This window comes from Polypterus senegalus, chromosome 18, assembly GCF_016835505.1.
Source record: "Polypterus senegalus isolate Bchr_013 chromosome 18, ASM1683550v1, whole genome shotgun sequence".
In the NCBI taxonomy this organism is placed as follows: domain Eukaryota; kingdom Metazoa; phylum Chordata; class Cladistia; order Polypteriformes; family Polypteridae; genus Polypterus; species Polypterus senegalus.
Genome location: NC_053171.1, coordinates 14,478,257 through 14,491,490, shown reverse-complemented (window position 1 = coordinate 14,491,490; position 13,234 = coordinate 14,478,257). Strand labels below are relative to the sequence as shown.

General features: G+C 34.7%; 1 protein-coding gene across 1 annotated transcript in view; it reads left to right on the top strand.

Moving 5' to 3' along the window:
* The window catches only part of plcb2 (phospholipase C, beta 2), a 95,029-nt gene that overhangs the window by 17,808 nt on the left and 63,987 nt on the right, over positions 1-13,234 (top strand). The window contains exons 3-6 of the mRNA XM_039741982.1: positions 1,684-1,752; positions 8,653-8,793; positions 10,802-10,881; positions 11,545-11,598. Coding sequence (XP_039597916.1) covers positions 1,684-1,752; positions 8,653-8,793; positions 10,802-10,881; positions 11,545-11,598 — 344 coding nt within the window. The remainder of the gene's footprint in view (positions 1-1,683; positions 1,753-8,652; positions 8,794-10,801; positions 10,882-11,544; positions 11,599-13,234) is intronic.

Genomic DNA, 13,234 nt, shown 5'->3' with positions numbered 1-13,234 from the left:
TCATAAATGTCCATGAAAAAATATGGTCCTATATTTCACGTTAATTGAAGACAGGACTTTTGATTATTTAATTGGGGATGGTGAGCTTAGGCAGGTCTTCATTTTAAAAGCGTGTCCCCAGGTGAAAGGCTTCTTGTTTGTGGACTACTTTCATTTTCCAGAGGTATTTATTTACCAGTTATTTTAGCCAAACATGCATCAATTTTGCATATTGTGAGCATATCACTTGATTTGATTACATGAGTAACTGACCATTTTTTCATATACTATATGTTTTTAAAAAGTGCTCATCTTCATAGGCTGAGGCTCTATCAGAAATGATATGTACATTCTCAATAAAAATAGATTACCTTTTTTTCTTGGCCATCACTACAAACTAAATGACATAACATGTAAACAAAAAAATATTTTCTTTGTGTAGAATTCCTATAATAACAAACCCATCAGTCAGTTGCAGAAATGAGTACAAATTCTTTCACTACAAAACTTTTTTAATAGACAAATAAATAGTTTATATAGTCGTGATAGTATCAACACTTGTACAAACTATAATGAAATGTTCAACAAACATGTAACATGTCTTCACTTCCTTGCACCACAACACATAAGAATATGTTAAAAAATACATTATATTATTTAATAGAACACACACATCTGCTTACCTGTTATACAGTGCTTATTATTGTTTCTGTGCTGCAGTTACCCTGACACTTGTAACTGCTTTCTTGCAGCACTAGTAGAAAAGTCCTTCAAGAACAGCCACAGTTTCTTAAATGAAGGTTCTTATGCATAATTGTTAGCCATTGCTAGGTTGTTTATTTTGAACTTTGTAATAACAACACCCATATGCATATTATAGTCTCATAAATATATAAGTATATAAGTACACCTACACTCTGAGGTAATGAGGCTATGCCTGTTTGGGATTGCCACTTGCCCAATTAGCCAATAGATCACTTGCTCGTGGCACTTTGCTGATTTTTCCCTTTACTAAGTTTCAACAGGTTCCAGGTGCACAGAGACACTTTCATGCACTCAAGTTCGTTCTTTTCCTTTGTGCTGCAGGAGTAGCCAAAGGTAGGCTGTACTTGCTCATTAAGAGCCAGGCTTTAATTGTACAATCTACATCTCACTGAATGCTGCTCAACTCAAGATGCCTTATTTACTGATATAACAACTGTGGCTAAAGCAAATATTCAATAACTTTATTTGAAAACAAACATTTTTCAAAGCAAAAGATGCAAATTTAATATGTAATGCTTTTTGGGGCATTTTATAATAAGAAATCCTTGGTGTTCTCATTGCCATCTAGTGCTTTACATATGTAAAATATCAGGGTTGCTTTATTGTGTTATTAACATATTCTCTGGGTGGCATTTAATGAATATTTGTATGACTGAGGCACGCAAGTAAGAAAGATAAGGTGGCCTAAGGTTTGAGGAGAAAGAGGAGGAGGCTCTCACACAATATGTGGAGGTGGTAGGAACTTTAGTACAGCAATTGGAACAGGGCATTTAACATTTCAAAAGAATTTCTTGCATTTTTAAGGAAATCCAAAAAATATAAATAAACAGCAACACTTCAAACTTAAAATGCCATTTTATTATAAAATAATAATAATTTATAAAATTGAATTTCATTTACAGGTTAAATCCTTTTTTTATTTCTTTATTTCTTCTTTAGGAAATGGAATTCTTAGATATTACGTGTATTCGTGACACACGAGTAGGAAAATACGCAAAAATTCCCAAGGTAAGTGTTTTTAATGATTTAATGTTTGAGAGTAAAGAGGTTGTTAACACTTTAGAATAGTGGCTATATCAGTAAGTTTTTTGTACTTTTAGTAATCAGTCTTTATCTTGTGCAATACCTGAGGCAGAAACCCTTTATAATGTATAAAATAATATAACATAAGACAAAAATAATAATTTGATAGTAATTTCTCCTAAGAGAGGCATGCATATATTGTATGTTAAATAAATAATTAATATGCACATTTTGGTGGTAAACCTGTTAAAACTATCAGCAGTATAACAGATAAGTCTAAAAATGTGAAATTGAGATGCCTAAAATCTCTGGTTTAAGTTCAGTGTAGCTTGGAAACCAGTGATACAGAGACAGCACCACAATCTTATCAAAAGGACTGGCACCCTTTAGAGTTAAATGAGTTTTTCCTTTCGTTCAACTGGAAAATTCTTTTCTGAACTTCATTTAGCACTTTAGAAAATAAACTATATTATACCGAATATGATAAGACGACTACTACATCACAGTGTGCCTTGTGCACATCCAGCTCTATATAGCAGTATCAAATTTGATTTCAATAAAAGATGTAATAATACCTTTTTTCTTTTTTATTCATGGTCAAGACCTTTGATACTTAAATTGTTTTATTTTTTTTTTATGTTCTTGTTTCTTAGTAACATACTGTATATATTGGTTATCCCTTTTAGTTGTATTTGGGGTTTCACTAGGAAGACATTTCATCCTTTTTGTATTTAGCTGTTGAAAATATTGATATACTGAATGTTGTAACCAGCAATATTTCAAAATAACTACCTAAGCAAGAAATAAGGAAACTGAAAATAACTCACCCCTTCTTCCTGAAATATAGCAAGGTACAGAAGAAATAAACATGTCTTCCCTGACAGTGTACTAATGAAGGACATTTAGAATAGCAACATTAAAGTTACCTTTTCCTGGCAAATAAGACAACAAGTACAACCAAAATCCTAAAATATGAGAACTGTTCAATATAACTAATGGTTTAAGTATTATAATAGGTCATGAATTTAGTGATATTTTTATATTTTTATTTGTATTTTATGATTTTTTGCATATTTTATTTCCCTTTTTGTAATCAAATTGTTAGTGAATTGAACCAAAAGCAACAAAAGTAAATAATGTAAACAATTAAAATTAATTTTTTAAGGTTATTCCTAAGTGACTTCATATTTTACCTGTCTTTGAGATGAATATCAAGGCTTTTTTGACTTACTCAAATGTGTTAAAGATATTGTGTTTGATCTTAAGTCAGTAGTAACTAGATACATAATGATGCGTAAGATCAATTCTTCTTCCTGAATTATATAGTTACTGCTTAATTCCATTTTGAAATGCTTTTTGTCCACTTTTTTCTTTCCTCTTTCCTTTTCTTTTTAACTTTCAGTGTTGATTTATTCAGTCAATAAGATGATTTTCCCAGGCCTTCACAACTTCTTCCTGTGTCACATAGTCTACTTTGATACATAATCACATAAAGATTTTATTGACTGTCAGTCTCTGCTTAATACCATTATAAAGTACTCTTTTTTCACAAATGTTTGATGAAAAATACTGATATTTTTGACTTCACACAAAAGTTTCTGCTTGGTGAAGAAGAGAACATTTTCCCCTGAAATTGTAACAAATTTAATAATGAAGGTTTGTGGGAAATGTTTATCAGACAAAAAATATGCTCTAAAAGTTTCTCAGTTTTTTTTAATGGAGTGTTCAAGAATTTTGGGGAAGAGCCCCTATAAGAATTTAATGGGGACATCCATCTTCTGTCCACTCATGGACCCCATTATTCTTAGGTTTGTCACTGCTTTCAAAATCTATTAATTTAGCCTTTTTCTGTGTGTCTGTAAAGCCATGACTCTGTCACTTGTCAAGACTGCCATCTATTTTGGTATTTCTGCGTAGGACGTCAGGTTGTTCCCTGCATCTTATAGTAAATGGCTGTTTATTTATTATTATTATTTATTATTTGTTTATTATTATTAGTGGTGGCTCTGTGGCCAAGGACCTGCCCTGGTATCTGTAAGGTTGCCGGTTCAAATTCCATTATTGCCAGAAGGGATCCTACTCCGTTGGGTCCTTGAGCATGGCCTTTAACCATAAAATTGCTCCAGAGGCACTGTACAATTGCTGACCATACGCTCTGATTCCCGATGGTCACATGAAAAGACAAGTTACCCTGGGATTTAATAAAGTATAACAGTTCAAATGTTTTTGTCTGTTTTATTCATTTTTCACTCCATTTTATGCTCCATCTCATTCATTTTTTTGTCTATGCTGTGTGATTGCTCAGATACTTAATCTCTTCTCTCAGATTGATTATTAAAACTTTCTAGTCTGAATCATGTTTGGCATTAAATTGTACATGATGTTCTGGCAGTATATACCCTACTAGTGCTGAGAATGAGAATGTGAATTACTGGTGTAAATAATGAGTCCAAACTGTCAATAGAGCTCAAGCTAGAGTGGTGTGCATTGCCAAATAATATTCTTCTGCTTTTGTGTTATGCTGATCAAGGTGCTGACTGATCTTTTTGCACTTGTTTAGGAGGCATTGTGTGCTGTGTACTGTAAAAAAACTGAAGTATCACAATGACGGATATTCCAAAGAAAACAGATAAAAAATATAAACATGTCTGGGAAGCCTTTGCTTCAGGTGTCAATGTCTGATATCCAGATAAGACCAACTAATTAATAAAGAACCATGCCATGTAATAAAACAGGACTAACATAAGTAAGAGCAAGCAGAATTTAATTCTGTTGGTAGAGAAATGCTAAATTTGTTTTGTTGTAAGATCGGTTGGGAGCACACTCTGATACAGCGCATTGCCGCACCCGCCACATGACAAACTAACTCAGGAAACATGCTGTTAAATCTCTTGAGTAGTAGGTGTCACACTCATTTGTCAAATGCATTTTTTTTATAGGGAGTTACAATTTTTTTATCACAGGGAGACCAAATCTATATACAGTAGTTGTATGAATGCCTACTTTGCTTCTGATTTGTTTGCTACATTAACTTGATCGGTTAATGTAAATGAGCTGTATGGAAAGCAAAGGTTACAAAGAAAACATCCTTCCTGGGTTAGAAACCCTCCAGGGAAAGCACACAGATTCCTGGGCACGGCTACAATATCACTCTAGTCTAAACTATAGGGCGCTCTTACCCATGTTGGAAATATAAAAAGGGCAAAAAAAAGTCCCCAAATTAACAATTTTTTCCATTACTTCACAGAGGTAAAAAATATCTCCAAAGACACTGGTAGTGTTAGTAATATGCATTAGACAATACACTTGTCCCACAATTCAATTCTTATTGCAATTCTGGCTGCATGATGTAATTCCCACAATGTGAAGTCTTCATAAAAGTAATTTACTGCATGTTTAATGTTACTTATCATTACACATTTATAAAACAAAACATTGCCGAATAAATTCATTGTACAAATATGCATGTTTTAATGTATGTTTTTATAAGCTTTTTCTTTTGTATTCATATAAAATAATCTTAGGTATTCCAGTGAACACTAAAATGAAAAGACTAAGGCATGCGCCAAGTTAAGGCCACAAACCGGTGTGTATATTTAGCAGTGAAAGATTGTACTCTGAGAAGGACCAACTTCATGCTGCCATGGCCATGGGAAATGCCTCATAAAACAGCAGACGCACCAACTGGCAACTAGGAGTGGCCATTATTGCACTGTTCTTTATGTCACATTACTTATCTAGAATCTCCGATCATCTTATGCTGTCACGTGCTCTCTCTCTCTACGCTATCTACTGAAAACCATTTGTTGCTTGTCAATTAGTAGATTCTATTAAGAACTGCTCTTTATACACATTACAATAATGACACAATAAATTTATAAAATATAGTTAATGAAGTGTGAAACCATCCAAATTAAAACTTGTCTTTTTGTTTTTTGAGTCAACATCAAACATTGCTCCTTTTATCCTTCTTGAATTCCTTACTAATCATTTCTTTAATTTAACATGGCTGGTGATATGCGCCATTTTGGCTACATCGGTGCTATCAGCCAGCCTGTAGTTATGCTATCTACATGGATTGTTATGCATGATTGGCAGAAATATGGTGCTTTTTATATGTTTTATATGGGCATCACTATACAGTATGGTTGACAGCAACAAGGCCAAATAGTCTTCATAATTCAACAGTATCATGATGCATGGCTTCATCATGTTGCCTTTTTAAAAGATGGCAGCTCAATTAGCCTTGTATCTTCAAACAATGTTTCTCAAAGGAAGGACCCAGTGATAGTCTAGCATGAGAGGAAAACAAAAAGTTACTATGATTAGTTCTTGGCTTTGATTTTTGGTAATTGTTTTAGTTTTTCTTGACTTTGATATTTTAACTCTTGCTTGATTTTTTTTTCAGTGTTAAATATGTAATCTCTGACGCATATTGTTAATGGCCGCTTAGCTCTGTTTCTGCTTGTGCTCTTTCCACCTTTTGCTGAACAGTGGTTTCCCATGCTGTTTAAACTTTGTTTAAATGACATAGAAGATTCAGCTTATTTGGTACATTAGAATATGGCTACTTTACAAACAAGATCCCTTTCCTCCCTTAGCAATACTGATAAAAAGGTACCTTGACCTATTCATCTGATCTACCTGATGATTTGTCATCAATCAAGAAAATTTCAGGACCTTGCTTTTGAAGGACATATTTATTCTCATCATGACTTTAGTGCTAAAACAGCCACTGCTAAAGGAGAAGCTGAAGTCTGTGCCCAGGACATGTTGAGCTCCCCTCTCCTCCCCTTTTCCAATTCATCCCCTGTACTCATTTACTTCAACCCTTTTTCATAAGTCCAAACTGGTATCTGGTCCCTATTCTTTTGTCTGCAAAGCTCGCCTCAAAACTCTCCCATTCATGTCTAATTGACTAACAGACCTTTCCCCATCCTCTGCATTAAGCTGGCAAATTATCTTTCTAAACCTGTGAAATTGCTCTAGTAATCCTAATCACAAGCACTCACAATTCAAATTTGTCCATAGGCTGTTCCCTATGCCCCAGAGATGCCATGTAATGGGACTAGAACAAGATCTCCTCTCTCTTTTATTCACAACTGGCTTCATGCGATGTTCATTTAGTAAAGACCTGGTCAGTGGTTGCTCCATAAGGCAGTTTCTCCTGTCTACCTTTTTTATGTGTGAGTGCGTGGCAGTTTACCTATCAACTCTATTTCTTTTTCTTCCTACTTATCTTTCTATTTAATTAGCTGCCACAGGTGGGGTGGTAGTGGTTGTTTTTGTTTTGATGGTCCCATATCAGTTATTGTTGGTTTCCTGTTTATTATTATTATTATTATTATTTTTTTTTAATTTTATCAATAAACATTTGATCACAATCTATTTTACTAAAAAAACAACTTTAAGCACGTCTGGACCTGTTTGGTAAGCATACTCATTCTTTCTCTCTCTGCTCAGACCCTAATCTATATTCCTACCTCCAGTTAAGAATTCCCCTCAACTCTATGGCCTGTCCCAAGGTCACTTCCAACCAAACATTGCAGTCACTTATCTTTGCTCCAGTGATATCAGGTCAGAGCTACTTCCTGTGTTCCTGCACTCCTGAGCCTTCTGTTTCCCTTAGAGAGAGCTAAGTGGTCCAAATCTCTCAGCAAATACCATGCTTCCTGCTTTAAAAATAAAACACAGTTCTGTTTTAGGACCATGATCTCTTATATACCAGACTGAATTTCCCAACAGCATCCCACTTAACTCCACATTTAAAAGGAAGAACTTGAACTCCGTTTTCTTGACTTAACAACCCTGTGATATTCCATGTTGGTCTGGTGATGTTTTCTCCTCCTACCATCAATCTGTACCCTCACTCTATCGCTTGTTCTTTTGCTCCTGTCTAACTTTTGGTTGGTTGGATGTAAAATATACTGCTCTAGGGGTATTGTGTACTGTCCCTTAGCGCTCACATATTAGCATATGTAAACCTCTCCTGTTGCTAGACTTTCTGTCTGTCCTCTACTTGTTCTTATTTTGGGGTTTATCCCTATTCTGTGCCACAATGGAGGTGCCCTTGCTCCAGGAACATTATTTCTTGCAGGGCTCCCCTTCACATGTGATAAATGTAATAGCACATGAGTTATGTTACTAATTGTCCCAGAGCCACAGGATTCAAGTGACTTTATGGAGTACAGAGGTGGTGTAGAATGGGTCTTGGGCATAGCACCAGATGGTTGAAATACAGGCTGTGTAAAGTTCAAAAAGCATGTTAAACTGTTCTTTAAAAAATTACCCAGTATTCAGAGCAACGCTGCAACAGTGAGGTTAAACCAATCTAAAATAGCATGTTAAGCTGTGAATCTGTTTGTCTGTCTAAGCTATTGTAAGTACAAAGGAATTTTGTGTTTATAGGGAAATTTAAGTTATTGATTTGCTTGTCTGCGGTGGGCTGGTGCCCTGCCCGGGGTTTGTTCCTGCCATGTGCCCTGTGTTGGCTGAGATTGGCTCCAGCTGACCCCCGTGAGCCTGTATTAGGATATAGCAGGTTGGAAAATGACTGACTGACTGACTGATTTCCTTGTGCATGTTGCCTTTATTTCCGATTGAACATATGATTTTCCTTTCCCTCTTTTAACAAGACCTTATTCCAGATATGTGTTTTTGTGTGTGTTTGTTTATTATTTGTCTCAGTTACAATGGAATGAATTATGAACCCCAATATTTTACCCAGTTTGTGTTTTTTAGTCTTAGGTTTGTTTCTTTTTTTAAATGTTAGACTCATGGCTGGTCTCTGCTATTATTATTTTTAACCATTTGGTCATGGTTGCTTTTACAAAGCTGAAATTGTAGGATTAATCAGTTTTCCTTTATTTTACATTTTTCCAACAGACCCCAAAAGTTCGGAATGTCTTCAATCTGGATTTTCCAGAGAACAACTACTTAGCAAAAACCCTGACAATTGTTTCTGGTCCGGACGTGGTGAACCTTTCTTATAGCAACTTTTTTGCTTACAAAGAACATATTGCCAAGGTACTGTATACTGACATATTGTCATGTTATTTTTTTCGAGTGTTTAGAATTGATTGTGCGTTGACACTTGAATTTAATAGCATATGAAGAACTATTACATTGAAAAATGCACCTGAACCTGATAGAGTGTTTCATTTGTGTGCTGTTTACTGGGTTTGTGGATGTGAAATACAATCAGCCTCAAAAGTGGCTATTGCTGCTGTCCTTCAGCATCAGAAGTGTTCAATTTCCAGGCAGTTATTGCCATGTGGAGTTTACATATTCATCTCCTGCCCTTACGGATTTTTTTGGGTACTGAGGTTTGCTCCCACATCAAAAGACATGCAAGGCAGGTTAACTGGCACATCTGAATTGGCCTGTTATGAGGGAGTGTGAATATGTTTAAATGTGTGCCACGTGATGGACCTCCACCCTTTCTAGGGCTGATTTCAGGGGCTCTTACAACACTGAGATTGAAGAAAGAATATTCAGCAAATTGATATTTTATTTCTAGCCAGTTTGTTATTTCTACTGAGGACTACAAGGGTGGAATGTAGGGAAATGATAAATTTCCATAATTGTGTAAAAAAAAAAAAAACAATTGTTCTGCCATTTCATTTAATGGGAAACCGTGAGAAGTGTGGGCAGGTTGTATTAGATAGATAGATAGATAGATAGATAGATAGATAGATAGATAGATAGATAGATAGATAGATAGATAGATAGATAGATAGATAGATAGATACTTTATTAATCCCAAGGACATAATCCAGCAGCAGTATACTGATACAAAGAAACAATATTAAATTAAATAGTAATAAAAATGAAAAAAAAAAAAATTAAAAAAATAAAAATAAAAAAGCAGACAATCACTTTGAATAATGTTATCATTTACTCCCCCGGGTATTATGTACTGATTGAAATTTAATTTGTAAGCATATAATTTCTGTGATTTGTTATCATATTTAACTATTTCTTTACATACTGTACCAACTTTGTTCAAATGAGATGTCCACACTTAGTTATGAATAACTATCCAAATAAAATGTAATTGATGGCACCCTGACACAGAATGATGTTATGACAATGTGACTTGTTGGGTTCTGTTTTATGACAGATCTCTCTGTTATAAAAAAAATCTTGGGAGGGAGACGAGAGGGACGAGACATGATCTTCTCTTAAGACACCTTGAAGTCCCGCGAGACTACTTGCACGACACGCCCTACTTACAAACAAGTTCTCGGAGACACTTTAACGTCCCACGAGACAAAGAAGTGAGATAAAAGGACAGCTGCTGTACAGGCTTTTAAATGATCGACGTGCAGTGCAACATGTAGGTCACGCAGCACATCGCAAGCAGCAGTAGCTGGTGAACAGGCTTTTAAATGATCGACGTGCAGCGCGACATGCAGACCATGCAGCACGGCACTAGCAGCCCCTTGGGGGGGATTAACTCATTCACTACAGCTTTATTACTGGCAAATATCAAGAAATAAAAAATTAATGAAATGAAAATAAAATTAAATTGTATATCCAGAGATAACCAAACCCGGGGGTTGGCGAGCAAAGCGAGCATGGGGCAGAGCCCCCTAGTGTTAAAAATGACAAAGTGCTAATGGCTTTATTTTGTTTACATTGATTCACATATGTACCAGTTAGTACGATGAGTCTTGATGATTCAGTTTCAATTCTGTATCTTTTCCTTAAAGCATAACTAAATGTTGTCAAGCACTAATTACTGCTACAGCCACAAGGAATCTGTCACCATATGATTTAAATGTCTAGGTGGTTCTCTGCATATAGCTTAATTCAAGTTTTGGATTATTCATTACTTTTCTTGTAGCACTTGTACTTTAAAAGTGTTCATATGATCCAGCTTTCAGCAGTGTGTCAGACATTGACTCTTATTAACCCGAATATCTACATGTCTCTCTTCATGTGGCAGTTGCATGCTAATTAGTGTCATGATAAACACTTTTGCAGCCCGCTGTGAAGATAGCACATCAAGTCTTATTTTTCTGTATTCTAGGACTGGGCTGATGACATACTGTCAATTGCTTACAACCCATTGACAAATAACGCCTGTCGACAAGTTTTCTTAGAAAAAATGTGAGTATATTGTCACCTACCACATCAGCCAGAATAGTTTTCACATTATGAGTAAAATACAATTCTTATTTTAATAAGTGGCTTCTGTTCAGTACATGGGAGGGTTTCAGGTAACAGATGATAAAGACACAAACCAAAAAAACAAATCTTAAATAAGCGTGGCCTACAATAAACTGTTTTTTCTGCCATGTTTGGTTTCCCAGTTATTCCCAATGTAAACTCCAGTTTTCCATGATAATGACCAAGACACGATGAGATCATGAAATTAAATAATTATTAAAAATCAGTAATTATTGAGCGTTGCACAAATGTCATTAAGCATAACAAACTTTCTTCTATTAGCAGTACAAATCTTGCATGTGCCTGGCATTAAATGTATAATTAATAGTCATTATTAAACATTTTCTTATTCAGAGTCAGTGTTCACAAAGAGCCCAAGTCTGTTTGGTAGTTTTGGGCAGAAAATAGGAACCAACAATGAATCGAGCATTAGTCCATCATAAGCAGACACACATACCCTACCAGACATTTTTTAGTAAGTCTAACATGTACAGTAATAGGGTGAGGTTGAAAATCAGGGTTGTAATACACTTTTATTTTATTACAACAAATTACTCATATTAAGGTCCTGTCATGCACTTCCCAACATTTTCTATTTTCCAGATATGTTCGGATTACTTTGCAAACAAATAAAGATGGGAAAATCCCAGTAAAGAAGTAAGTTTCAAGAAATAAACTATAATAACAATAAGATACAACATAGCACCTTTCAGCAGTTTGTCCAGTATTGTTACTTTGTCTTACTTGATTTATGAATCTCATTTTGATATAAGCTGATTAAATTTGTCAAATATGCATGAGTATGGACTCTGATGCACTGATCTTGGCAAATAGGCACTGGTCCCTACAATTCTTAAGAGAAGGGATGAACTTCCAAGTGCAGCTTCTTACCTGTCAGTGATGTAGTAATTGTATTTATTTGCTACATTTACCTTATTGTACTGATTAATTTGTGTATTTGATGTAAATTGATGAACAATATCATAAAGTGCTTTAAAAAGTTAGGGCTGCAGCTTATGATATGCAGCATATCTGTATATGAGCCATTTTCTACTCACCCAGCATTCAGTATACAGTAGTTTAAAAGTTGAATTTAATTGACAAGATTTGGTGTGATGACTGTTCAGTTACTTTTTTCACATTGTGCTACTGTTCACAAGCACCCCATTGGCTGTTATGAGCGTCTTAATCTCGTCCCGGTAAGTTGACCTTTCACCAGCTGGCACAGTGGATCACTGCCATGTGAGCACTACAGTGGATTATTTATTTCTACCTACCTTAATAATTCTCTCTAGTTCTGCATTCTTGTCTCTATCAGCTTTTATATTTTTATTTCTTAATGTTAATTTAGTCTGTACATTCTGAGACAGCAACCAAGGTTAGTTTCAAAGGACATATTTTGTTGATTTTTAATTATTACTATAAACTATTTTGTAATATCTTTCATTACCCTTCCTCTTATGGACACATTGTGAAAAATATCTCTGTCAAATTTCAAAAACAATTTGTTTTATAGTAGCTCTATTGTTTTTGTGCATTTTTGTACTTTTTATACTTTTCTATTTCCTAACTTTTACTTAAAAAATAACTTTCTCTTTCTGCACACTAAATCATAATTGTTTTATTTTCTGGTCATGTTCATGTATTAGCAGCTATGGACTGCTGGATTTTTTTTTTACATGTAGTTATACATCTTTATAGTTATATTAAAATTAGTATGCAGTTTTTTCTTTTATAGAGAAACTAATATTTTTGTGTACTTTTTTTATAACTAGCATACAGTATGTTGCTTTTTTCCACCTATGTATGTCTAGCTGTAATTATACACTTTCATGCTGCTGTTTTGTATTGCCGAATTGTTCTTAATTTTATGGCCACATCTTATTGCCATTTACTTGTTTTGTGAACACACTATTTTTCCACACTATATGTAATCAATATATTTGTTTTGTAGAAACACTATCTTTTGCATTTTTTTGTGACTTGCAAGTATTTTGGTGTCTACACAGTTTGAAACAGCATTTTTGTTTTTTCAAAGTACAGTGGAACCTCGGTTTGCGAGCATAATTCGTTCCGGAAACGTGCTCGCAATCCAAAGCACTCGTATATCAAAGCGAATTTCCCCATAAGAAAAAATGGAAACTCAGATGATTCATTCCACAACCCAAAACTATTCATGTAAAAATGATTAATACAAAATATAAAATAAAAATACATAAAACAAATTAGCCTGCACTTTACCTTTAAAAAGAATCATGGCTGGTGTGAGTGAGTTTCTAAACTCTTGTGGGAT